General features: G+C 38.0%; 1 protein-coding gene across 9 annotated transcripts in view; it reads left to right on the top strand.

Annotated features, from left to right (window-relative positions):
* PRDM2 (PR/SET domain 2) overlaps window positions 1-27,923 on the top strand; it is a 135,110-nt gene that overhangs the window by 47,915 nt on the left and 59,272 nt on the right. For 5 of the 9 annotated variants that reach the window (XM_012528965.4, XM_071217778.1, XM_071217776.1 and 2 more), the window contains 2 exons: window positions 3,942-4,068; window positions 25,937-26,047. In XM_012528965.4, the coding sequence (XP_012384419.2) occupies window positions 3,942-4,068; window positions 25,937-26,047 (238 nt within the window). Of the gene's footprint in view, window positions 1-3,941; window positions 4,069-21,832; window positions 21,892-25,936; window positions 26,048-27,923 lie in introns of those variants that run through there. The other 4 variants (XM_071217779.1, XM_071217780.1, XM_071217781.1 and 1 more) reach the window with 2 other exon arrangements.

Here is a 27,923-nt window from a genome sequence, read left to right as displayed (position 1 = left end):
TGTTTTGCCTTCTCAGTGGTCACTCAGTAATTGCGAGATCTCAACATTGGTTTTGTCTGTAATATGATTAAAAAGTATTTTAAATTCCTGAAAGTTAACTGTTAACCCTGCTTTCCATTCACTCCTCTATTTATTAGTCCAGTGAATGTTGAGTGTTTGCTATACCAGGTACTCTCTGTAGTAGTGAATCAGGCAGACAAGGTTTCTGGTCTCATGAAGCTTCCATTTTATGGGGGAGGCAAACAAGTAAATAAGTAAAATAATTTCAGATACTGATAAGTGGTTTGAAGACAATAAAATATGATAGTGACAAGGTAGGGGAAGGCTTTTCTGAGCAGAGACATTTGAATCCCACTCCTGGGACAAGAAGGATCCGACCACATAAAGAGGGGTGGGAAGAGCAGTCCAGGAAGAGGGTGCAGCAGTGGCAAAGGCCCTCAAGTAGGAATAAGCTCAATGGCTTGTATTGTGTTGTGTTTGTTTTCAAAGGAATAGAAGACAGGCCAGTGGGACTGAAGCAAGGAGAGAAGGCATAGGCCAGATCAGGTGGGGCTTTGTGACCCATAGGAGAGTAGGCTTTAGTTTCAAGTTAAGGTAACACATTTGAGAGTGTAGACAGAGGTCTCATTTATGACTCTTAACCAAACGTGCTGGCTGCTGTGTGGAAATAGATTGTAGGTGGGTAAGTGGATGTACTTTGTGTGTTCTAATGATTTTGGAGTATTTCTCTTAAGGGATATTTATTAGAACCCTTGCTTCTTCCTAATTGGCCTGGTAAAATTTCAAGTTTGTATATATTGGTATTTAGGAAGAGAGAAAGCTTGGTTTTATAAAGCCTGTCAGAATCCATAGGAAAAGCTGAAAGACTTTAACTTTTTAAAAAAATTTATTGTTTTAAATTTTTTTCAAACATCAAAATAAATATATATATATTTATATATAAATAAAAGAGGATGTTTGGTCTTTTGATATTATTTTTTAATGTGGGTTTATATTTCCTGTGTTTAAGGACTTAGCTGAGAAGTTCTTAACAAGGTGTCTGTGAGCTTAAATTGAAATTCAAAAAAATATTAGTTTTATGGGGGATGTGTTGGTACAGGTATGGTATATTTATTAAATAATACACAGTATAGTGTGGACTTGGTATGGGGTCCATGGTTTCATCTGATAATGGGGTCCATGGAACAAAAAAGGTTAAGAACCCCTACTTAGGTTTTCTTATGAAATTTGATTCAAAGTTCTTTCTTGAAAGTGTTAAAGAATACAGAAGCAGTAACAGTACAGTAAAGAAGAAAACAATCATTGTTGTAAAAAAATATATTATTTTCCTCTTCTTAAAGGTCTATTGTTTGTGTATTATAATATAAAGTAGGGAAGTATATATTTGTATAATATAGTTAACTCTGATGCTAACAATTTTGAAAGTTGTTTAACATCTAACAAATGAAGTTTCTGTAATCTAGCTCTTTGCCAACCCATTGGGCATTTAGAAATTTTATATTAGATTTGAGATAGAAACAGATTCTGATATGCATGTTTTACAACAACCAAAGAGTAACTTAGGAAATGGGTATCCTCCTAAGTAAAGAATTTGTGCCAATATTAATTATACCTAATTGCTAGGACAGTTAGCACTCAACAAAAGATTGCTGTGGAATGAACATGGAAACTTTTAACTTTCATTCTTGGAGGTATCTTGAAAATGTTCAATGGGTGCCTTCCCATTCAGTACTCTGGTTGTGCTGTTTGGGCTAGAAAAATATTGGGAATAATTTTCTACTCTCCATGTTCTTTTTTATTTTGGTTTAATTTAAAACTTTACATATTTCTAGAACCATAGTTCCTTCAGATATTACGTGATTTTTGTGGTCTAGTGGACCACCAGAATTTTAATGTGAATGTTGTATGACTTATAACAGAAAAATAAAGAAACCATATACTTGGAACTTACATCATTTAGTAGTAGTCTAGTTAAAAAAGAAAAAAATATAGCCTATCTTTCAACAGAAACAAATTAGCTTAGCAGAGTGCCAAAAGGCAGTTGTAATGACTTTTTAAAAACTCATTAAAATCTTGTATATTAAGTTTTTTGTTTTAGGTTTATCTGATTCAAGAGGGAAATAAGATTAGAAAATGGCAGGTTTTAGCCATCCTTGGGGGAGCAAAGGAAACTGGCTGGTTCTTTTAAAGAATTTAAAATATTTTGAAATTTGAACTATATAAACAGTGAGTGTTCTGCAGAGAATGAAAGAAAGTAATATTTACTTTCAAGGGCTTTAGACTAGAAGTTGTATTGAATTAAGGAAACATCTTGTTTCTAAACTGCTGTCTTAGCTGGAGTTTTCCTCCCTAAAACAATGACATTCTCTTACATGGCTATAGGACAATTACCCAAATCAGGAAGTTAACACTGAATACAATATTATTAGTTAATGTGTACACCTTATTCCTATTTCATCAACTCTCAGCAAAACATGTCCTTCATTAGAAAATAAAATTCAGTTAAATTCAGTTATTCTTCTCTTCCGTCTCCTTAGTTTGGACAGTACTGAGGCTTTGTGCTTCATAACTTTTTCAGTTTTGAAGAGTTTGTAGAATGTCCCACAACTTGGTCTTGTCTGCTGTTTCATTATGATTAAATTTATTTTATGCCTTTTTTGGCAGAAGTCACCTGGTGTTTTTATCTTTTATTTTTTGGTGCATCATACCAGTAGGCATATGATGTTGACTTGTCTCATTATAAAGACCCTGTTTTTCCCTTTGTAATTAATATTTTGTGGGGAGACACCTTGAGAATATGCACATAATGTTATTCCTCATTCACCTACTAGTTATAATTTCTATTGATGATTCTTGCCTGAATTAATTATTAACTGTGACTTGCCAAATGATGATTTTCGTTTAGCAATAGACATTTTTCATTATTTGATGTTCTACTTTAAGGAAGAGCTTTCTTATTTATTCCTTCATTTAAAGTAGTTTTAGATAGAATTTTGCTAGTATTGATACTCTTGAAACTTTTTGAACAGAGAAGTCATTGTGAGATGTCACCATGTCAGTCATACCTGCCTGTTAAGAATTTTAGAAGAATAATACATGTGAGGGTTCCTGCATTTCCTTCTAAATTTAAAAGTTGTTGTCTAAAATGTGAATGCCTGCTACAAAGTGCAGAGCAGTGACCTAACTCTTCGTGGACCTGAGCAGGTTGCTGGCAACTGTAGATAATATATTGGTAGGATGAGCTACCTCCTCTGCTCTGCCTCTTTGAGCCTTTTTGTGATATAAATAGCAGTACATGTATAAATGTGAAGAGGCATATAGTTAGTTCTTCCTTGTTATTCTTAACTTGCTCTTGAAATCTGCAGTGTGCGCTGGTAATTATCATTCAGCACCGCTTTCCTGCCGCCTGGCTCTTTTAATCATGCTTTAAATTTCTCAACTTTGATTTCGTGGCAAAATTGTTTCATGTTTTAATTTTTTCTTCTGCGTGGGTAGTCACGCGGCCTTAGGTAAGCATACGGCTGTTTTGAGTTTAAAACTAGCAGTTCGTGACCAAATTCACGGTCGTCTGAAGGCGCACGGCCGGCCGCGGGGACCCTTGATGAAAACCGGAGCCTGGACCTTGGACCCTGTGGGGGCCGTTCGCGTTGGAGTCCAGTTTGTCGTCGCCGCTGCCGGGGACGTGAGGTCCTCCTTCCAGCAGAGGGTTCCTTCCGTGGCGGCCCGAACGGGCGGCGGCGGCGACGGCGCGGCCCCAAAGGGTTAAGGAGCCCTTCCTGTCGGGCTGGCCGGCGGCCGGCGAGGAAGTGAGTGCGGGCTCCGCCGACAGCTGTTTGCGATCGCGCGGCGGCTCCCGCCCTCTGGCCCGGCGCCCGCGCCCCGCCCCTCGCCAACAACCGCCGCTCTGATTGGCCCGGCGCTTGTCTCTTCTCTCCCCGCAGCCAATCGCGCCGGGCGAGGAGCTCCTGGTCTGGTACAATGGGGAAGACAACCCCGAGATAGCAGCTGCGATTGAGGAAGAGCGAGCCAGCGCCCGGAGCAAGCGCAACTCCCCGAAAAGCAAGAAAGGTAGGAGCCCGCAGCTTGCCCGGCGCCTCGCCGCGCTCCGGTCGTCCCCGCCTCCGCCGGGTCGCGGGGCTCGGGCGGCGACTCCGTGACCTTTTCCTGGCTCGGCCGTCCGCCCTGCTCCGGACCGGCCCGGCCCCCGGTCCAGTCCCCGGCGCCGCCGCCCCAGCCCCGGCCACGCTGCTGAATCACGGCCGCGGCGCCCACCGCGCGCCCCAGAGCCGTGGCTGCCGCCTCCTCGCTTGGGCTGTTTTTGTAACTTGTTACTTAGAGACCGGGCGGCGGAAAAGTAAGCGGCCGCCGAGCGCTGGAGGAGCCGGCTGGTGTCATTTCACCTCAGGAAAATTAGAAAAGAAACCTTCGAAGTTGTGAGTGGGGAAAATGTCAGGTCCTCCTCAAAGTCATGGATGCAAAGTGTATTTTTAGCATATTGTATTCGTCAGCAGACGCGTCACAAAATGTATTCCAAGAGTGACATTTGCAGTCCCGCAGATCGACTCCGTGGCCTCTCGGCGTCGGCCCGCAGGACGGCGTGGAAAGCGCGTCGCCCCGCGGACGCCGCGGCCCCGAGCCTGCCGCTCCGGGTGGCGGATAAAAAGCCCTCGTCGGATTTTGTCAGAGAGGTGACAAATTAACCTTTCCTGAAGAGTGCTCAGTTAGAGCAGCGAACTCCCACACCCCACATGGGCACCGGAGCAGCGCGGAGACGGGAAGCCAAAAAGCAAAACCAAAAACTAGAATACGCTGTTTGGTCTGGGTGACGGTATTAGTCCAGCAAATCTTCCGGAAAATTATATGCGGTCTAACAAAATGGAAGTTGAAAAGAGTATGCTAGTTTATCGTTTTTGACTCTGATGTAATCGCTTTATTCATTTATGATATTTTCAAACTAAAGCATAAAGTGGAGTCATACTTAGAAAAGGGAGGGCGTAATTTCTGTTCAGAAAAAAACGATTGGTTGGAATAGCATATTTCCATCTGGCATACTGATGCATTGTTGGGATTTTGGGGGGGGTATTTTTTTAATCAAGAATTTTAATGTGAATTTGCAAAGCTTTCATAGAGCCCAGTTTTGAATATGTGCCAAGGCCCAGTATTGTAGTTTCTTATTTATATAAATAAAAATATATTTTTAAAATATTTTGCCCACTTTAGGTGCTACCAAAGCAATATTTAAAAATGTGGGCAAGAAGTCCATTCTGATTTTTCAATTATACATGTTCTTTGTATTTTACAGCATAATGCAAATATAACGAACTCATCCAAGGAAGGGCTGTAGGCCTCTAGTTACTGAATGTGACTGTAATTGCTTTAGGGCATTAATATTTTGATCTTGAATGCAATGATCAGGGTCTAGAAAATTCCAAGGTTCTTTTTTTTAACTGTTTTAACTGAGTATTGGAATTTGTTAATACTAGGCTTAGTGCTTTATTTTTTGCAGATTTTCACATAATTCAGCTTGTTCCTTTATTTAGTATTCATTATGCTTATAACAAATGTCACCAGCCTTGCCGGGTAAGTTGTCACTTGCAGGGGTCTGGAAAAAGGGGTGGAGATCTTTACTTTGCCATTAAGCATAAATCATATATTTAAATATATTAATAACTTAATAGCAACTTCATTGTAAGGCTTTTCAGCATACTTTGATGTCCATGTTTGGAACATCATTACTCCTTTGCTTTTATTTATTTTTTATCCTTTAATTTCTTTATTTCTTTATTGATTTAATTGGGTGTGGAGGAAAAGACTGAAAATCTGAAAATGGGAACTCTTTTATTAGTGATAATGTGAACTTACACATCTATATTTTTATAGCTGCCTGGATTGTTGGGTTTTTATATTGAGTTAAATAGTATTTTTTACTATCCTGTTACTATTTTTATAACTACTCTGGACAGGATATAACTTACTGTATCCTAGGTCTTAATAAAAAGACTTAGGCTTTCTTTTGAAATTTGTGGTCTTTTTTAAACAGCTTTCTGGTACAGAGGCCTCTCTCTGCCTCTTATGACCTTATTTTGGAGAGTTTAAATAATGAATCAAACCTTTTTTTGTATTTAAAGAAAATATTTTGTGAAGGCTAATTTATAGCTTGCTAAGATCAGAAGTGGAGAACTTTTTGAATTAGCTGAGTTCTACTTAGGTCTTATGTGTGACCTGAGACATTTAAATAAAATCTCTTCATGCAGTGATGTCAGAAAGTCAATCAACCTAAGTTTCTTTCAACAGCAATGTTGACTTAGTGTTTCTGAAAGCCAGATGTTGAAGATACACAGGTGACAGATACGTTGACAGTGGCCCTGAACTTCATTTTGGTTCTGAGACAGGCAGAAGGAAACAAAGGGGTGAACTCTTCCTAATTGTACGTCCCCAGCTCCTTTGCATGACAGCTGCTATGCCTACAGCTGTGCATTGCATGTGGTGCCTTTCAGAATTCAGCAGACCTCTAGTGGACCAGAAGGCACATTCTAGGCAATAAAAAGCACTGATGCCTTTACGTACAGAGTGACCCCTTCTCCTCCCCGTGTCCATCTCTTTCACTCATGTAGATGTTTAAGCCTCTACAATGTGCCAGGTACTCTGCTAGATTGGTGAGCTCACAGTGGTGAGCAGAAAAACAGCTGTGACCCTTCTTTGGTGCCTGTTGGTCTTGTGGGGGGAGACAATTACTCAGGAAGTAGTTGATCAGCACTTGGATGGTCGGCCCTCACTAAATATTCCTTGATTGGTGAACAAAAACTCACAAACACTTGTTGAAGGAAAAGAACACAGTGCTGTGAGAACACAGTTCATGATGTCTGACCTGGGAGCATGCCGTTTTGCCATGGGCTAAAGTTGTACATACATTTGGCATTTTTAATTTGAATTTATTTTAGATTCTTAGCTTTGTAATTCAACCTACTTTTTATATGTCAGAGCAGCTCCTATAGGAAGATGGTACCTAAGTTCCTTGGGTGGGGAGATCAGATTTTTCAGGTAGAGAAGAAGGGAAGGTTTTTAATGTTTCAGATTATTTTAGTGTGAACTCTAGGAAGATTATAGTCTGTAAAGTAACATAGAAAGGCCAACCGTAGAAGAATTTATCAACTCCTTCTCTTTCCCCCCATTTATTACCATGAGAAATGAGAGACAATTTGCAAGTTTTCTTTAAAATGTAGATTATAATGTCAGAATGTGTGGTTCTGTCCTCTTGACTACAGAAAAATCTGAAGTTCTTTTTTCCTAAAGGAACAACAGTGACTTTATGGAAATGGCCTTAATGGTAGGATTGAAGATTACAGCCCCTGGGTTTTTACTATGTATGTGACTTTGGGCAAATTATGTCCCTTTTCTGAGGCTCAGTTTCCATAGCTTTAGAAAGGGTGTCATAAATACAGATGGAGACTTAAATTCACAAGGTCATTGTCAAGAGCAAATGAGATAACCTGACCCATGCAGGTACACATAACTGCCACACCACCAAAGTGGCTCACAGTTGACTTGTATGTTTCTTGCAGAGGAACTGCTAAATTTGGGGGTCGTTTCCTCACAATTATTGAGTACCTGTGTAAGCCAGAATAGGCACTGGGTCTCCTCCCTCTTTACCTCTTCCTCCTCATATCGGAGCTTTGCTGAATGCCTGTTGTCCCCTTATTTTAGGCTTAGTTCTGCTCATTGACTGCCTTGTTTACAGCAGATTAGGAGGAGGAGGATGTTAGAAAGAAAAGAGATTTAAAGCAGAAGGAAGTTTTTTAGCTGATAGCTGGACAGTAAAGAAGAAGAAAGTTAATAATAAAGCCAGTAATGAACTATAAAGAGCATAGAGCTTTAAGGTTATTTAATAGGCTCTGGTAATCCTTTGTAAAATTCCTGAGAGGATCAACTACCTTAGAGTATTTGCCTATTATGGCTTTTAGTTACCATAAAACAGTTAAATTATAATCACTTTAAAGAGGAAATAGTTTATGTCTCTGAATAATCCAGTAAAAAATTGTTGAAGTTTAAAATTAAAAGTTTTTTGAAGTTGCAGATATTTGAAATACTTTCTTCTCCAAAGATATTTTCTGAATAACTGAAGTCTGTAGAACATTATAGTCAATTTTGGGGCATAAAAGATCCATATGCAAAGTAACACAGTCTCATGCAATAAATTAAAAACAAGTGCATCCCTAGTGGAATAGACAGTATGGACTGTTGAAGTTCAGAAGAGGAAAAAGGACCTCTAGGCTGGCTTTATTGATAGGATGGGGGGATTTCACTATGTTGAAGAGAGGAGAGTACATTCAGAGGATCTCAGGAGATTGAGTCAGAGAAGTTGTAAGTGGATAGATGGAGTATGTGCCGTGTGTGTGTGTATACGTCCAGTTATTTAACAAATATTTATATATTGGTCTATCAAGCATTATTGTAGGTGCTGGAGTTAAAACAGAGGACTAAAAAGAAAAAGGTCCCTGCTCTTGTGGAATTTACATGCTAGAAAGCAAGGAGACTGCAGGTCAGCAAATGAATAAGATGAATCTTGTAATGTTGAAGTGGTGGGGAGGGGGAGGCATAGCATAACAGTGGATCATAGTCAGGCATAGCCTTGCTGAGGCCCCTGACGCTTTTAGGAGCAGTCTTCCAGGAGGAGGGACTGAATTTGGCAACCTAGTAACACTTTGGGAAATTTATGGTTGAGATGATGCATAGTGAGGGCCATGTTGAAATCCACATGAGCATTTTTAATTTCTTTTAAATTTGCGAAGTTGTGAGTTTACGAAACAATCGTGCGCAATCAAGCATACCATATAGGATTCTTGTACATTGCCCCACCATCAACACCTCACATTGTTGTGACATATTTGTTACAATTGATGAGAGAACAGCATCATAAAATTAAGGTTATTTATAGTCCATAGCTTATATTTGATGTATTTTTCCCACAAACCATTCTGTTATTAACACCATATATAATTTCATATATATGTTATAGTTCATAAGCGAACAGTCTCATTTGTACTGTTAACCACAGCTCATCATTGACTATATTCACTATATTATATAGTCTTCTGACTTGTACAGTCCATCCAAAGTATACCGTCACTGGTCATATGAGCATTTTTGAATTATGAAACTCTGTTCTGCAGATGGACATATTGACCCCTTTTCTACCAGGCACTAAACTAAGAGGTCGGATTGGGAGGGGAGATCAGATTGACCTGCACATCCAAGGAGGAGCTTGTAGATTATTGCAGCAGAATGCAGGACAGACGACTTCGCTGTTCTAATTGATGTGTGTACAGGGTGTGGGGCAGGGGTAGGTGGCAGGAGAGCCCTTGAGGGGAGGTGGTGATTCTTCTTTGTGGTCACAAAGCAGAGCACAGTGGAGAGGACCAAGGAGAAGGAAATTCAGGAGGGGAAAAAAGGAAAGAGCAATGCACATGTTGGGGAAAGAAAAGCCATTGGGAAATGGGAGGTCACCGAAAACTACTAGATACCAGGTAGGAAACAGAGATAAAGAAAGAGGCCCTGGGGAGACACAGAGCCCTCCATGTGCATTCTCATCTAATCTTTTCACACTGGGGTATACAGATCATCTCTACTTTATAGATAAGGACGGGGACACTTTGGGAGGTTGGCCTACTTGTCCAAGGTCACACTGCCAGTGTGAGGCAGAGGCAGATCTTGAACCCAGGCTTTCTGTGGTCTTTCCTCTACATAAAACACTGCCTTTATTCCACTTTTATTTGCCTATTTGCAGTGGGCACCAGCAGTAGAAGTGACAAATCTGGGTTAATTTAAAGTTAAAATTTAGAGAATACATTTAATGAAAGCAGAGAACAGGTAATTGTCAGTGGAGTTGGACTTTCTGGCCTTCCCTCCAGCCGACAGACAGCTCTGCTTCAGGCTCCCTGGCCAGTGCGACATGTTAGAGGCCTGGGCATGGAGGTTGTGGATGAAGGTGGACAGGCTCTTACTGTACTCACAGGTGCCTGGCATGCAAGTAACATCTCTCTGCCACCGCTGCAGGTCCCATACCTTCTTAGTGATAGGGTGCTTACCCACAGTTTTTGTTTGTAGATGCTGGAGCAGGACAGTGGACAGTTGGAGGTGGTACCATTGCTTTGGAAATACAGCCCCAGCTCTAAATGCCGCATGGCTTGCAAGCTTGTCACATTGGCACAAGTGAGTGATGTCCTGGTGGGTTAGCCTTGGAAGGGTCTGCCTTTTGTGATCTCCTGGCTTGGTGATGTCTTTGCTGAGCTCATCTCTGATAGTTGCAAGCCAGTTTCCCCTCTTTGCTGCTGTTGTGATACACTGTTTTTAAAAGTGCAGTATACCATTTTAATTTTTTTTTCTCCGCAGTAGGAGTTATGAATTTTTTAAAATTTTATGATACCTAATGTTGCTAGTGAATTGCTTCTAATTTAGGTAAATCAGTAGGTTGATATTTTTATCTTGTACCTTTGATTCTTGCTTATGTGCAACCTTGTTTGTAAGGAAGTTATGTAGATTAACTACACTTTTGCAAAGCATTTTGCTAATTTTTTCAACTGAATTTCAGCAGATGAATTTGCAAAAACCCTAATACGTGCTATCATTAAAAAACAGTTTCAAACATCATAACTGGAGGTGGGCTATTCTTTGTCTGTACTTAGGCTGTTACTCTAGTTCTTGTCCGTATGTAAATTGGAAGGTGAGACTTGCCTTTTATGGAAAAAAAGATGATTCCGATTATGTTTTCGAAAAGGTAAAGAAATAATAAGACCCTTATTGTAGTGAGTTCAGTAGTTTAGTTGACTTCTAAAAATCCAGCTGTAACTTGAAAGTAAAAAAGACCAACTTGCTTATGCTTTCCTTAAATATGAACTGTAGGTTCTTTTTTCTAAGTGTGGATTTATTGTTTCTTAAACCTGTTGTCTTTCCTTTTCGTAGGCATTTTCATGTGCCACTTTACAAATAGCTTGTTACAATATGTGAACTTTAATATTCAGTGTTGTTTTTTTATATGAAGTTGCTTCTAAAGAACTGAGGAATTGGGTGAATTACACAAGAACACCCTTATGGAAGTTAAAAATTAATAGACGTTTCTTTTAGTGAAAAGCTGTATGGAGAGCTGAAAGTTGCAGTTTCAGATAGAATAGTACTTTTTTGGCATTCAGATGGCCTGTTTATATTTCATGTGCTGCCAAGGACAGTTCTGAAGTTTGCTCTTATTAATGTTAATAACTTAGTTGAAGTTATTTAGGGGAGCTGAATGACGCAGAGAGTCGGGTTATTTGAAAGCTCTGCTATTGCTTCTCAAAGGGAAAAGGATAAATACAGAAAGTAGCAGTCTTTACTTTTTACCACTCATTAAAGAGTTCTTGGCTGAGTTTATTTACTATGAAACAGTTTGATATTGATATGGCTCATTATTTGACACTTAACCTGCATGTCGTGTCCTGTGGTGAAACACTGCTTTCTGTTGATGGTGACAATGACAGCAGTCACTCGTTTTGTCAGCCCCTTACACGTGTGTAGCACAGTGCTTGGTGCTCCATTGTCTCTTTGCTCATCCTCCCAATAGCCAGTGCAGAGGAGGGGTCTTGGTCTTCCTTTGCCAGTGAAGAAACTGTTGCTCAGAGGGGTTAAGTGGCTTGCCCAAGTTCACACAGATACTGAGTCAGTGACTCTACCTTGCCTTAAACCCCATTTTTATTCATGTTTGTAAAGTAGGACAGTTATACTGAATAAGTAGCAGTGTTTTATTGGCGTTATCAGTTAGCCAAGATGAAATTTCACCACTGACAATAGAATTGCCCACTTTAATCCTAAAAAATAAGGCAATGATTAAGTGAGGTGTGTGATGTTCGAAAGCCAATTTAAGGTGAGAATTGATGCATTCGGTTATTTTTACTTTGGGCGGTTATGAATTGAATAGATGTATTTGAGCCTCCCAAACAAACTAATTTGTTATAGTTTTACCCTTTGCTAGCTGTTGTCTTACAAGTGTTTTTTTATGACATATTTGTCGGTTTTGGCTTTTTATGACTATTTCATTTTCCTTAGTGTTTTATGTTATTTTGGCATCGGCTTAGAAGCCACAAAAACAGAGCTTTTGTATAACTCCCTCTGCAGTGCAGATGGCAGAGAGAATTGAGTCTAGGACTGTAGAGCTATTTACTTTTGTCTTATTTCTAGAAACCGTTGATGTTTAGCTTTTTCATGAGCAGTATTCTGTTGAGACTGATTGGCTATTCTGTTGAATAAAATATAATTTGAAAAGTTTCCATAAGCTGAATGTTACAGAGCATAAATGTTTTGATTTTATTAAAAATAAAACCAGAAACCAATTTTAAGTGCAGTTGTTTGTGGATATAATTGAGTTAAAGGGTGCTTGTTGTTCAGTTTCTTTAACTGTGATAACAAGAAAAGAGAGAGATTTGTTTGATTTTTTTTTCCCCTTTGTTTTGCCAAAATGAGAGGAGATTTTTGTTACTTTTTCTTTAAAAGGAACACATCTGAACTGGTTGAAGCAGTACCTTTTTAAGGGTTTTCATTTTCTGATAAAGCTGTTGTATTCTAGCTGTTTGACTCCTTCCGGAGGAAAAGCACGAAAAAAAGCCAGAACGTGAACTGAGTTGCCCCGACCTGTTGGGTTGTGTGCACTCTTGAATTTTCCTATTGAGAGGCAGGGGTGGATTTCTCAATTGTATGCCACAAGGTTTTCTTTAAAATGTGTGTATGTGTATCAGATTTCAAAGAACTTCTTGAATTTGTAAGAAAATGTAATATTTTTTTTATATACTTGGGACTTTTACTGGTAGTACTTTATTCAGTTCCTTAAAGATTCAGTAAGTAAACACCTGACCCCTCCCCCCTTAACACAAAGAGTTGGTGAGACTACACTGCTGCTTAGTAATCTGTGCTTTCATTTTTCTAATTTTATAAGATTAGGAAGAGGTAACTTTTTAAAAGTTAAAACAAGAATGGAAGGCACATATATTAAGAAGAAAAGGTCCTGAGGGATTATGGGTAAGAGGCTAGAAAATTATCATATTTGTAAATGCTCAGTGTTCTGTAGCATTTATTGTAGCTGTTACTTCTGGTTTTTGTGGTCATGATCTTGAAATTTAAAAATTCTTTTTGGTGGTATGGTAGTTTTATTATTAATAGTAGTACATTGGTAAATGCTGTGTTGTTATTTTAAATACTATATTAAAGTATATTTTTTATCTTTAATATACAAAGGAATATTTGAATAGTTTCAGAGGCAAGAGATTTATTCTAATAAAATATAGTGATATTATTGTGTGGGTTGTATAAAAATACCACAGTTATAAAATAAGATTATGACATCCAAAATCCTTGCTAATTTGATGCTTTCAAAACAGTTTGAATTTTATATGTTTTTATTAGCTTAATAAGTATCTGAATGACCAAAACCTAATTTCACCCTTAACACAATAGGAAATTGATTTATCAATTATGTAGATCTGCAAAGGATTGCCTTTGCTTTGGTTAAAAAGAAAAACAACACTTAGGCTAAAATATCACTGTCCCTTGCTTATTTTTCTATAAAAGCTACAGTGATAAACAATCTTTTCCTCATGTACTTATAATCCTATCTCTTGGGGCATTCTTTTGTAGGTTTCCTGGGACACCACATGACACAAAAATGAAGGCAAACTGGTTTGTTCACCCATGTTTAGAACCCCAAAACTTAGTTATAGCTCTTGTATGTGCACTGATCGAAGTTTCATTCCAGTTTAGAATGTGTAACAACACAATTCTGGGGCCTTTTGTGGTTATTCTTTCTACTATATGGCTTCTAAGGTTCAGTTTCCAATCTTTAGCCAATTTGAGGTTTTGAATATGCTTTCCTTATTCTGTTGTCAGGTTTTTTGTTTGCTTGTTCTTTTAAATGTATGAGATTATCAGAACTTGTTTCTCTGTGGAATAAAGTCACTACTGGGGTTAAGCAGAATGTCCAGTGTCCCAAAGAGAAGTGAATGCCTCAGGCTGTTCCTTGTTCCCCTGCCTTGTTGACTTTGCAGTGCTATAGTGGAGAAGGAACTCCAGATTCCTCAATGGCCAGCTTAAACTGCAGGTAGCATCTGAGCTGTTAATTGCAGCTTTTGACTTTTTACAGATGGAACAATCCTTGTTTGTTTACCTAGTATGGATGTTAATTTTTGTAGGATTAAGACTGGAGTAGAAATGACAGTTTCTCTTTCACTGGCCATCCTAAATACATAAATAAGAGTAACTATTGATAGCCCCAATCTCGATAGAATACAAATCTGTTAGTTTTTAGAAGTTTATTAGTAGCTAAATATCCTTTAAAAACCCATATATTTTGCTTTGGTGACGTGGGATGAATTAATTAGATTACAAGTTAGATAAGAGTAAAGAGCTGCTTTGGATCTGCAGCTAGATCACAACATAGGTACTGGAGAATTCTTTATGTGCTAGAGACCTTGTTCTCCCTTAAAACCTTTGTTTTACTAGTTACATAAACTGGGACATGAGTGGTTTACATGGGTTGGTGGATTAGATAACTCTTGGAAGTTGATTTTTTGCAAGTGCCTGGAAAGAAGTTTGCTTGCTGCCCAAACGAAGGGTTTCTCGTTTCTTCCTGTCCTCTGCCTTGTTTTTATCTAGTCTGGGCCACATATGACCCTCCTGTCTCTTAGCTTCATAGTTGATGCGAGTGACATTTTGGATGGATTTTGGGTGCATTTTCTTAGATATTAAATTGCTGGGCAGATTTGAAAGTAACTGTATTGGAGCAGTTTCTGTACATATGATTGATAGGAAGTCCTCCGTTTTACAGTCTTCTAGATGTGAAATCAGGAAAAATGAAAAGTATGAAAAGACCATTTTCTTAGAAGCTTCTAATTAAGTTGATAAGTTTTAAGGAAACAGTGTTTCAGTGATCTGTGTGGCATTTTTGTTGTTTAGTATTCTGAGGAGGTGACATTCTTTTTGAGAGCAGCACACAAGTTTACTCCTTCTGTTGATGTGCACGTTTGTACAGACTCAGCCTGACTGACTAATAACAATGGAGTAGTAACAATGCCTTCCTGGGCAGGCTTCAGGAGTTTGTTTAGGGCCACCAAAAATTGTGTTAGGTTCACTTGTGCCTCTATCTAGGGAGGGAGGCCTTAAGTTTTACCTGATTCTCAAAGAGGTCTAAGATCCCTGCCCCCGATGATTAAGAACCATTAAAGGGAACTTGAAAGTTTAATTTTAAAAATGAAGCATAGGCAGTTGGTTAGAAGCAATGAAATTTGTGCATTAAAGATTTACAAAATGAAATATACTCACAACTTATATTATCAGATCATTAATATATATTGCTGTGGACATTAATGAGTGAGTGACAGAATTCTCTTCACTCAGTTTAACTTCTAATCCCATTGTACTTGTGTATATTTCTTTAATGATATCTGGGTGGGATTGTGTGAATCAGCATAGAACAAATGAACACAATAAATGGTGGATGCATTAGGAATTGTTAGTGGAAGTATAGTGTCATTGTCTTCATAAGAAAGAACATATGCTTACAATTTAGACTTACAGGTGTAGGGTTTTTGTAATTTGTTTAGTAGAATCTACTGTGGATAATTCTTAAAATTGATTCCATTTATTGAGGCTGTACCAGGCATTGTGCAAAACTTCTTTATGTGCAGTCTTGTTACTACCCCTGACAGCTGTATCAGGTGGTTATGACAAAGTGTGTATTGTAGTTGATTCCCATCTGCCTTGAACAGGATTTTTTCTCATTAATTAAATCATGGCCCAAGGACTGCACGTAGTTTCATGCCATTTCAGCTTTGTGGGTTTCTGTTGTTTGTGGGCCACATTTATTTTGAAGACCTCCTTTATTCAGAATACCACCGCAACACCATGGAAGGGGAAGAGAGCCCAGTCTAGTGTCTCCTTTTAGTTGGGGGGTCAGTTCTTTGCAGGGAAGACATGTGATCTGGGACACAGGAACCTCCTGGGAGCAGGTGAGATGAGAGACTAGATTGAGGTTGAGACACCTTTCCCAAGCTGCGGGTATTGGTCTAGGATGGACCAGTGTTTTGAACCTAGTCCTTTATGTGCCCTTCCTCTAGGCAGGCTACTTTTGTTCCCTGTGGTCAGTATTTCACTCCTGTTTTGGCAAAAGATGGAAAAAGCGTCATCTCAAGGATAATGTGGGTGCTCCTTGGAGAGCATCACTAAGATTCAGTGTTTCTAAAAGCCTCAGTGTTGGGACCTGTAAGGCCCAGTACTTCCTTCTTGAAGAGAGCCCAGCACACCTTTGCTCCCTTGGAATACATGGCTGACTGACTATTTACATCATGTTCTCCTTCCCTCCCTTTTTCTTTCCTCTCTTTTATTTTGAATGAAATACAGATTCTCTGGAACATGTTTTCCCTTCAAAATGTGCTTTTTTTGTTGACCTTAGTAGTGAATTCCTGGGGCTTGTTTTTCACCAAGTTAAATAGACGTACTGCTTCAATTTTAAATTCTTTTAGGACAGACATCTTCATATTTTGTAGCTCTTAAAGTGCCTTGTTGATACTAGGCACCCAAGAAAAAAGTATCAAAATGCTTCTCTCTACTATGCCATTATTCCAGAAACTTTACAATAAGTAGAGAAAAATATTTTTATTCTAGGATGAATAATTCACTTTGGCTAAATTTGAGTAGTAGACTAATGGAAATTAGCATATCTGAAAGTGAGATATATGGATAAGTAGGCTAGTAGAATTTTGCTTTTAGGTGGAACTCTATTAGAAGTTAGGACTTGAATTTAAACCGTCATTTAAAAAATAATCATGAGGAAAATACATTTTAGTTCCTTTTCTACTTCTTGAGTCTGAAAGATAGACTTGGCAGTTTTTAGCTTAGAGTGGAGGAATCTGAGCTGGCTTCTTGTTGGTGCATCAGACTCTTGCCCAAGTCTCTGTCTGAAACAGTGAGTAAGCCTGCATTGTCTGCGAGAGGCACATCTGCAGGCCAGAACGCGGAGGGAAGACACTGAAGTCTTCCACAGAAGTAGGGTCAGATCCTTGAGCAACTGTGATGAAGAGAAGAATCTTAAAATTATACCAGAAACTACATAGTTTAGTATTTCTTGATTATATACTCATTATTTAATCTTTACTAACGTATGACACATCCAATGCCATTGCTTAATTTCTGTGTTTTTAGGAAAAGCAAAATAAAGGCCTGGTGAACAGTATTCTTTATGACTCTCAGCTTGGTAGCTGAAGAGATTCTCTATATAATATTATTGTTTAAATTAGGTATCTGATTTAAGTAATGATGGATATAGTAACTAATTACAGTAAAACAAAGAAAAGAAGTGTGTGGCTACTTGAAAGGAGGAGACATTAAATTGTGTGCATGTGCACAAGAAAAGTGGTGCCTAAAAAAAAAAGTTGAAGGATAGTCACCAAAAAGTTCACAGTGGTAATTTGACTACCTGGTTTTGGCTGTTTAATCATTTCTGTTGTGAATATTTAATCTTTATAATGGTATGCCCTTTGTGGACATGATATTTTGGAGGATCGTGTATTTTTCTGGAACAGATAAGAGATGGCTATAACGAGAAGCACTGCTATACTACCTTTTGCTGTGCAAAGTCGAAAGTTGAGACCTTTCCCAGTCGTACTTGTATAAGATTGTACATATTAATCCCAACCAATAGGAACATTTTCAGTAGTCTCATTAATTTCCCTTTTGTAGATACCTCCCTTTATAAAAATATTTATTTTTGCATAATGTAATCAAATGTTCATCCAAGAAAAATTAGAAAATGCAGTCATGGGAAAAAAATATCAGACCCTCACCCACAATCTCATCACTCTGGGACCTACCTGCCAACGTTTCTGTATGTATCTCCTCCCCCTGCCCTCATCTGTGAATACACTGTAGCCTGATTTTATTAATTAGTGATAAGATTTGACCATCATTCTTGTGGGCATTTCTGTAAGCAAATAATGAATGAATTTTAAGCATTTAATCATATCTGTCTCAGGTTTCAATCTGGATTTTACCCCCTGAAAATATTTTAAAATTTTATAGTTAAATTCACTAGGATATAGTATTGTACAATTTCCTTTAAAAGGAAAAAAAAAATGACTTTGCTTTTTGCTGAGAATGACCAATTCTCAAGGGTGTGCCTGTCCCCTCCCCCTCTGTTTTAGAGGTTGCCAGGCACTTGTAACCCACAGCCTGTGTGCATCTCCTGGTTCTGGTTTGTTTGGCCACAGGGGACTGACACCTGAACTTAAATTCTTTATTTTGTAGCTGCCTCTTCCTTTTTTATATATTGATTTTCAAAATTTGGATACATTTTTTTCCTGTGAAGTAAAGGTTACTGAAAAGCCATGAGAAGAACCCTAGAAATTAAAGAAACTAATTATAAAATAGAACAAGCTAGAAGTTTGTTTAAATTTCGGTATTTAGTCTCTAAAATCATTTTGTTACTGGCATAAGACTTTCTGAGGTTCCAAAGTGTTTAAGGAAACTTAATGCTTTCTTAATTTGAATTTTCTAAAGTTTATTTGGAGAACATGTTCTGGTATGTGAAATTAACCAGGTAAAGCCACGAAAAGACTTTTTTAGAAAAATGAAAAGCCCAGACTCCCTTCAGATGTGACCTTTGCTGTTCTCTTGTTGGCCTGACATTTGGGAGAGTTGGGTGGCCTCTGGCCTCCACAGCAGCAAAGGCCCTGCAACCCCCCTGATGGGAAGCAAGTATTTCAGGAATTTATACTGAGATCTGCAGAACTGAAAAATCCAGAACTTTTCCTTTGTTTCTCTTGGAAGCAAAACCTCAAGTCCTGTTTTTAATACTATGAGCAACTTAAAACCAGAGAAGTTTTATTTTTATAATTTGCCTCCAGGATTACAGACAGCCCTTGATGACTTTAATTGCAGAAAAAGAGTTGAACTTATGCTCAAAGGTAAATAAATAGGAGCTTAACAGAATTTTTTACTATAAGGCAAAATTTCTAAATTATTTTAAGTTAAAAAGAAAAATAGAAAATAGGTAGCATATTCCTTTCATAGAAATCACATCTTGTAGCATTTTATACCACTTAATACTTTTTCAGACACTGTGGACTGACAACTCTGTGCCCCATGCAACTCCTTCCCTTCCCCTGCTCTCTCCTAGGCCAGTTGGGAAAGCTGTTCCTGACCATCTGATACTCCCCTGGGGATGATAACTGTTGACCCTGCGCCTTTCTGGAATCCTTTCTGCTTGCAGTTTTGAGGTGCTGTTTTCTTATCAGCCCTCCTGCCTCAGCTTTACCCAGTCTCCTGTCAGTAACTTTTGATGACCCCCAGGCACCCATGTCATTATCTTATTTCTTTTTGTTTTAAGCATTCATTAAGGATATTGAAATGGACTCTTCATTCTTTGTGGAAAGCTTAGTTTTATCTCTTTGTTAGTGTCTCTCCTCTCATTACACAGGCCTGACTGACCATCTCACCCATAACTGGCATTGATAGCAACATTTTGGCCATTCTTTAGTCTTAACAGCTTTGCTATTATCCATTGAACTTCCTTACTGACTATTCAGTAATAGCAAGGAATTATTTGTCTTTTCAAAATGTTGAAAAATTTTTTTTCTTTCTTAATCCCATAAAGAAGTCAGTTAACATGAACTTTTTGCTTTTTCCCCAGGTAAACCTTTCTATCTTGCTTTTACAACTCTTAATTTGTCTCTAAACCAGGTGTCCTCAATGCTGACATCAGTACCATGCAGAAGACACCCTTGCCTTTAATAAATTTATAAAGATGTATAGTGAATTTATATACTTAATGAATTTCTCAAATTTGCCTGCAATGCAGATGGCATTATTGTGAATTCCTTTCTTTAAAGGTGAAATTAGAAGTAAAAAAAAAAAGGTGAAACTAGAACACAGAAAGGGCTACTAACAAGACTGTTACAACACAGTGGGAGGAGTAGCAAATTAGATGGGTAAAAGTTTTCTACTAACTTGTGAGATTTTGGGCAATTCATTTAATAAAATAAAGCTCAGAGGTATATTGATGTTTGGGAAGCAGACTAGATGATCTTTTTGGAGGCTCTTCTCTGAAGTATTGTGGTTCTTGTGGTCTCTGCCTCCCTCCCTCTTTAAATTTAGCCAAATTAAATTAAGATTGCCTACCTTTAGTTTAGCTGCATACTTCTGTTGCAGTCTTTCTTCAACCTCCGAAAGCATGGTTCCAACCTTCAGATTTCCTGTACAGCACACTGTCCTTTAGGGGCAGGAAGAAGAGGAAGATTTATTGAACCAGGTGGTCATGAAAGGAAGAGATTCTAGATGCTAGTGTGATATGACTGAGGAAAGGAGATACTAAGAATGAAAGATTCATCAAACCGTCAGATACTAAGTAGAAACTTGAAGCAAATTAAACCTGAAGAAACTTTGGATTTTGTAATTATGAGGTCATAGGTAACCATGGGAAATGGAATTCCGTTGGAGTGGAGAAGGATGAAAGTTAAATTGCAGGTATTAAGGGGTGAACAAATGGTAAGGGCCTGGAGGCAGCAGGTATAGGTACAGCCCACTCCTTGGGGAGTCTCAGGGTTAATCCCTGTTCAGGGTAGCCCTTGTCTTGATGACCTTTCATGGGACACTGTAGAGCCCACAGAGGTGGAATCTCAGATGGTTTGGAATCAGCTGTATATCCAAATAAGTTGGTGAGTTCTCCAAACAAAAGATATATACCTGGTTTCTGGGCACTGATGTTTGTTTCTGATTTATACTTGAGAGTTGGATAGCTCCTCAGTGAGGAGGCAGCACAAGTAAGTTATATATGGTTCTAAATTTAATTCATTTAAATCACCAAGGGGATGAGCCTTTATTATTGGAATGAATTTTTAATGTAACTTAAGGAGGACTGCTAGAATTTCCTCTGCAGCCTGAACATTAAGTGAAACATTGTCTAGAATTTCCTACTGTTTGTCTAGTTTTTAGAGTAGCAGACTATATTCAGACCTATGTTGAATTATTCATGTGATGCTTTAGGCGATTTTGGTTTTGTAATTTGTGTGTTCGGTGCCAGAAGTATAAATGCTACACATTGTCTTAAAAAGTAGTCATTATGGCTGTTGGATTTCTCTGTATGGTAGCTGTTTCACTAGAAAATCCAGTTTTATTGATATAATTTAGTGGTGAATCATATTTGCTCAGATGGGAGCTCTTTACTCTTGGCTGGTACTCATTTCTGGTGTTAAGGTAAAATTAAAATGAAAAAAAAAAACTGCATTTCAATTTCATTGTCCCTTTGCTATAGATACGGTGGGAGTCTTAACTGGTCTTAAGAAATAGAGAACGCAGTGAAGTTAGCATTATCATCTTCAGGTGTTTATTCTCCTCTAGAGCTATTTTGCCATGTGATCTTGGGCAGATTATTTCACCTTTCTGGTACTCGATGTTTTGCCTGTAAAATAAGAGGTATGGATTGGACTTCAGGGTCTTCTAGAGAAGCCTTAGGAGTATAAGCACAGTGGTACATTAAGCGGGTAAGGGCTTTGGTCCTAAAATGCAGGAATGGTACCAGCTTGAGAATAAGCACACAGAATTGGTCATAATATCAGCAGCTAAGTAAATAAAGATTAACTTTTTTTTCCTGAGAACCTTGATGCAGTAGATAACTATTTTCCTTCTGTTTCATTCAATTTCTTCATCTTTATGTGTGCATTTCTTTTCTATAAACACACAATTTCGTCCTGTCCTTCATTATATTCTTTGTCATTGTTTCCATTTCACTTTCCTTGTGTTTCATTCCTGTATCTTTCTTGTTTAGACCAAGTGGAGCACCCAGCTGGCAGTAGGCGCCATGTAAGACCCTGCAGGAAGCTGATGGTAAGTGCACATGTGTACTTATCAGGCTCCCAGTGGGTTCTCTGCCCTCCCAGTTCTTGAGGTCTCTCTTGCCTCACAGATACAAACTAAAAAAAAACCCTTCTCTTTTTAAAGGTTGTTATAGGCTTGAGTTTGTCTTTTTAATTTCATTGCATATAGAAGAGAAATCAATCAGGCAAAAAAATTGACTGATTTAAGGAAATGTATCTGGTTATATGACCACCTGTTAGAATATTTGACTTTGTGAGTGACACTAAGAATACCTAAGTGTCAATCATGATACTCTGGTTCTAATCTTGTTGTCATAAACCAATTGTGTGAGCTTGGATAAGTCCCTCTGTGGCCCTGGCCTTCATTTTCTCCTGCAAAATGAGCAGGTAGGACAGGTGATTTCAGTAGCCCCTCCCATCTCTAGTCTAAGGTCCTGATGGGAAGTATCCTGATAATGATGCTTCTAGTTAAGATTGAGAAAATGTTGTATGTATCAGATAATCTCAATTCCATGACTGAATGGAATTGAGATTTATCATGAATCAATCATGATAAACTGGATTCTATCATAAACTAGGTTTATCAGGGTTCATTAAAATTCTTTTGGAGGTAAATTTACTTGTTCCACTTCTTAGTTATTAGAATTAGCTGTATTAGTATTATTCAAGTACTTCCTATAATTTTGAATTAATAAACATACAGACCATGCAGCCCATGTCTTTAGTCACCCAGAAATAGTTCTCCAGGGGACATTTGGCAATGTCTGGACACTTTTGATTGTCACAGCTAGGGGCAGGGGTGCTATTGGCATTTTGTGGGTAGAGGCCAGGGATGCTGCTAAAACATCCTGCAGTGCACAATATGGCTTCCCTTGACAGAGAATTATCTGAAATAAATATTTCTTGTGCCAAAGTTGTGACGGCCTGGTAGCCCATGACTGGTTACTCTTGTTAGCCCTTAGAACAGGATACAGAAGGTGTACCTGCCACAGGTGGTCTCTGTTCACAGTGAATCAGGTTTCCATGGTCATGGCTTTTAAAGGGGGAACATGAAAAACAGGGAACGTTTCACTGATAGATTTAGGAGTCCAAAAATGGATATTTGCTAATTTGTGTTGGCTAGGTATTCTAATATTCTTTTAGGCAGAGAATAAAACTTAAAATAGCACTTTCACCTTTTAGGTAGTTACATATAGACTTCATTTTGCGAGCTTAGCAATGAATGATATTACTAAAGTCATACTTTGCTTTATTATAATGTAAATCTAGAAATTCCGTTTATTTAATACTCTATTTACATAGAGGTTAGTTTCCCTCCCCCCCTTTTTGTATGACTAACTAGATTCATAAAGCACTTGAGAAGTTAAGAACAGTCTTATTTGTTTGAAATTATCTTTGTGAGGAATTTTACAACAGATTGGCATTGGTCTTTCCATTAAATTTTATGGTGTGGCATGTTTTTTTTTTAAGTGTATATAAGATTTACACGTAAGGGGAAGGCAAAGAGACTAAATCTCTCCATTTGTATTTGCTTTTTTAAAGGTTATTCCTATACAAAGCATAAAGCAAGTGCTCTTTAGGAAAAGGTCACCTTGATTGGCCTGTTTTGAGACACATGAGGTGGTATGATGTCTTTAAAAAAATTTGCGAGTGTGGCCTAGGGAATATTTTTTCTGAATACCGTTTTTTTTCCTAAGATTTATTTTTTATTTATTTCTCTCCCCTTCCCCCTTCCCCCAGTTGTTTTGCTCTTTGTGTCTATTCGCTTTGTGTTCTTCTGTGCCCACTTGTATTCTTGTCAGCTGCACCTGGAATCTGTGTCTCTTTCTGTTGCATCATCTTGCTGCGTGAGCTCTCCGTGTGTGCTGCGCCATTCCTGGGCAGGCTGCACTTTTTTCTTGCCTGGCGACTCTCCTTACGGGACGCACTCCTTATGCGTGGGACTCCCCTACACAGGGGACACCCTTACATGGGGGACACTCCTGCGTGCAGGTCACTCCTTGCGTGCATCAGCACTGCGCATGGGCCAGCTCATCACACAGGTCAGGAGACCCTGGATTTGAACCTTGAACCTCCCATGTGGTAGGTGGATGCCCTATCCTTTGGGCCAAATCCACTTCCATTTTTGAACCAAGCATCTGAGTACTAAATAGGAGCCCTTTCCATGGTAAAAGAAACCATGGACCACCGCAAACATCTATTTCAGCACAGAAAGCAGTTATGTAGCCGGATAATCATTTATATTTGCTTTTTGGGTGTGGGTGATAAGTATTTGATTTGGACTGATAAGCAGTCTGATAATGGACTGGGCATCACTTACAGTAGGGAAGGTCATATGTTCTACAAGGATTTCAGAAAACGGCTTGACAGGAGGTACAGACCGAATTCCCTTTAGTGTACAGCTGGATTCCTCAAGAGCCTTTGTCATCAGATTGAGACTAAGTGCTGTTAAATTGTCAAAGGAAAAGTTATAAGAGGTGGTTACTGGCATGAAGGGTGTTAAAGTGTTTGTGCTCCTTGGAATGGTTTATAATTCTTCCATCTGGAGCCTTGAATCTGTCATCTCTACACAGACTCTGGACTTCAGTTGCTGTTAGAATGTGTTTTCTAGTGAAATGTATGCTTGTGTCCCGAGTTTCTTCCAGACCCTTTGAAGATGTACTGATGGACTTAGGAATTTGAGTGAAGCCTTCCATAGTTGAAAAAATACCTTCTGATTTCTTACAGACTGAGAATTAGGGGTTTAAAATGGTATTTTAGAATTTGTTTGCTTTTAAGATTAACAGACATTACTTTTTTTTCTTGTTGCTTGCTTATTAAGATCTGGTGGTGTTTATTTTTAGGATTAATATTTGCTTTGTATGTAATTGATGCTTCTACTTTTAATCATGACTTGTGTTTCTGACCCCACTTTTATTTGTTGTCTGTATTTTAGATGCTACTTTGTAGTGACTCTGTTATGGAGAATATCATTTCCCATGTGCTCCAGAAGCTATAAGTGGTTTCTACTTTGTTATTTTAGTAATTCAGAGATAAAGGTGCAAGAAGCTTGTTCTGAAAGGAAAAGAGCAGCCTCAGGAGCTGTTTGAGGTCAGGTTGCAGGCAGCATTGCAGAAAGAGAAAGTTATGTTAGGAAAAGATGAGTTAGGAATCTGTTATGAATCTGAAGACTGAAAAACACAGACAATCAGGAAAAAAAAATTTAGAATTAAACAATGGACAAGAAGGATCACCATTTCTGGTTAAATTCCAAAGAGACTGAGTTTCTGGACTTTCAGTATTAATACTTCTATAGAGAATTATTCATCTTTATTGAATAACTTGGTGATTTTTAGTTCATTTTTCTAGCTTATCAGCAGTATGTTGCATTTTAATCTTATCTTCTAAGGTACGGTATCACTGGGAATGCACTAGGGTTTCCTGAATTCCCTCCTCCAAATTGTTAATGAAATAATGAATTGTTCTGGACCTAGAGCTGAATCTCTCTGGACCCTTGGAGTACCATGTAGACTGACAGTGAATTATTCATAATTACTCTGCATTTGATAATTTGAGCCATTGTGCATGTGTTTCTCCTGCAATTCAGCAGAATCTCTGCTTCTGTTCCTTACTTGGACAATTACGGATAATCATGTCTTAACTGAAAAGGAGGGTCCAAGTTATTCTATGTTTTCTCTTATATTTAACAAATAACTAATTTTCTTTCACATCTCTGTTATTGTATGGTGTGGAATTCAGCACTGTTGTGTGATTTCCCTTTGACATCAGTATTAACCAACTTTTCTAGAATATCATCTGTAGGTTTGATAGCTGTTGTAGCCTGAGGGCAACTAATGCCCAGAATATAAAAAATGTAGGGTTTATGTGTTGCTTTTTCTCCCCCTTCCACATGATTTAAAAGCATCATCTGTTCCTTTCTTTAGGAATCTGAAGTGATGACTGCCTAGAAATATGTATGTGTTTTGCTGTGATTGGATTATTTCCTCCTTCAAGAATTTAGAAAAATTGTGAGTGAATGAGGTGAATGAATAAATAAATAAATAATTGTGTTTCAGGGAAGAAAAAATCCCAGGAAAATAAAAACAAAGGAAACAAAACTGACGGCATAAAGCTGAAGACAAGTGAGTCAGATTCTGCCTCTGCAAATATGAGAGATTCTGCAGAAGGTAAGCTTGTGATATTTAACTTTAAAATTAATTTAACTTTGTATCTCCTTATATTGCCCTTCTGAAAATCCAAGGACTACAAAGGGCTAAACAGCAAAAAAAGTCACCTATATTTAAGGTGGTAAGCTAAACCTTCCCCATCCCACTTCTTCAAAAAATTAAGACCTTTCTTGTTAAAAGTGAAATTATTCTCTTATTAAAATAAAATGGAGCATATGCTGTGATTGTATTTTAAAATAATGTAAAGTCAAGAGTGCCACAACTAATAAGTGGTGAGGAAAGTCAGCCTGGCAGTGAGGGACATGAGTGTTCCTAATATTCCACCAGGGATCTGGGGGGTGGTTCCATGGCTTTATTCACTTTGTAAAAAGTTTATCTTGCTATGTATTTGAGATTTATACACTTTACTGTATATGTATTTTATACCTCAATTAAAAATTTATTGAAGGGAGTGGGTATAGTTCAGTGGTTGAATGCCTGCTTCCTATGTATGAGGGTCCTACATTCAATTCCTGGTTCCTCCTTGAAAATTTTTTTCGGAAAATTTTCACTTTACTTTTAAAAGTTGCACTTTTGATTTCATATATCAGAGTGAAAAGTGCTTGTTTTTTGTTAGACTTTAAATTCTTCATCGCTTTGTGTTTCTACCCACAAAATTTTCTTCTTTATTGTCTCTTCTGAGAATTAATATTCTAGGCCCTCCATGATGGGAGAATTCACAGTGAGGCATGAATTGAAAATTAATCAGAAGGAGAGATTGCTATTTGCAGTTAGGCCACCATATTGAGACTGTTGATATTATTAGAAATAAGGGCGGTATGTCTTAATTTGTTTATGTGATAAATTTGTGCAGAGACTGAAACTTCCTTAGGAGTTGTTCACGGCAACTCAAATAGGCAAATTTTAAAATACATACTTAGCGGCCAGTGCCAAGTCTTCAGGAAGTCCGGGAGGCTGCTACCAAGGAAAATCAATTAACACTTCTAACCAACATTTGTGGAGGAAAAAAGGCAACAAAAACATTATAACTGATGATAACATTCAAAAAGTATTATAATTTTGTATGGCACTTAGTGATGCAAGAATAGACGAGTTCATTTCCCAGAACCTTATATAACTAAGTTATGCCTACGAATAGCAGAAGATTCACTAAGACATTTGTTACAACAACAACAACAAAAGCTGCTAAAAAACGTTATTACTTTTGGTAGTAGAATTGGGAGGAAAAAAAAATCCAGCAGCGCACCCCGTTTCACTCATTCAAGACAGTTATTTTTTCTGATTTAATATTATGTACCATGAAAATAGATACTTAATTTTTACCACCCCTTTTGCAGTACAGCTGGTCAAAGTGTGTGGGGGGGTTTCTGTGTAGCACAGTTGCAGGCCTTCTGTGAATGTGCCATATTGTCTTTTACAAATGGTCTGTTTTGAACTCTTCTTTGTGTTCCCCAAAGCTTATTTTATGTTTAAAATTCAACAGACCTTATCAAGTGTGTAGAGACACTTTGGTGTAGGTCTTAGCAGTTAATAGAGCTGTACATATTTTGGTTATTACCTTGAACAGTCTTAAATCTGAGATTATCAGATCACATGCAAAAAAGTAGAAATTTTTGTTTTTTCCATCTCACATGCACAGAAGTAGAAATTTTTGTTTTTCATCATCAATAAGACATACATTTTGACTGAAAATGAACTTTATCAAGAAATTTCCAAGTCTTAGAGATGCTGTTTTCATTTTCTGTTGTCTCATTTCAACTTTGGCAACTTTCTCTGTCTTTGTTAAAATGTCTTTGAGAAGAGAGTTAGCTCCTAATTTGAAATACATTACCACCATCAAATGACTGATTTCCCAGTTTTTGGAAAACCCGAGGAA

The sequence above is a fragment of the Dasypus novemcinctus genome, chromosome 9 (genome assembly GCF_030445035.2).
Source record: "Dasypus novemcinctus isolate mDasNov1 chromosome 9, mDasNov1.1.hap2, whole genome shotgun sequence".
Classification (NCBI taxonomy): Eukaryota; Metazoa; Chordata; class Mammalia; order Cingulata; family Dasypodidae; genus Dasypus; species Dasypus novemcinctus.
This window is presented reverse-complemented; position numbering and strand designations above follow the sequence as displayed.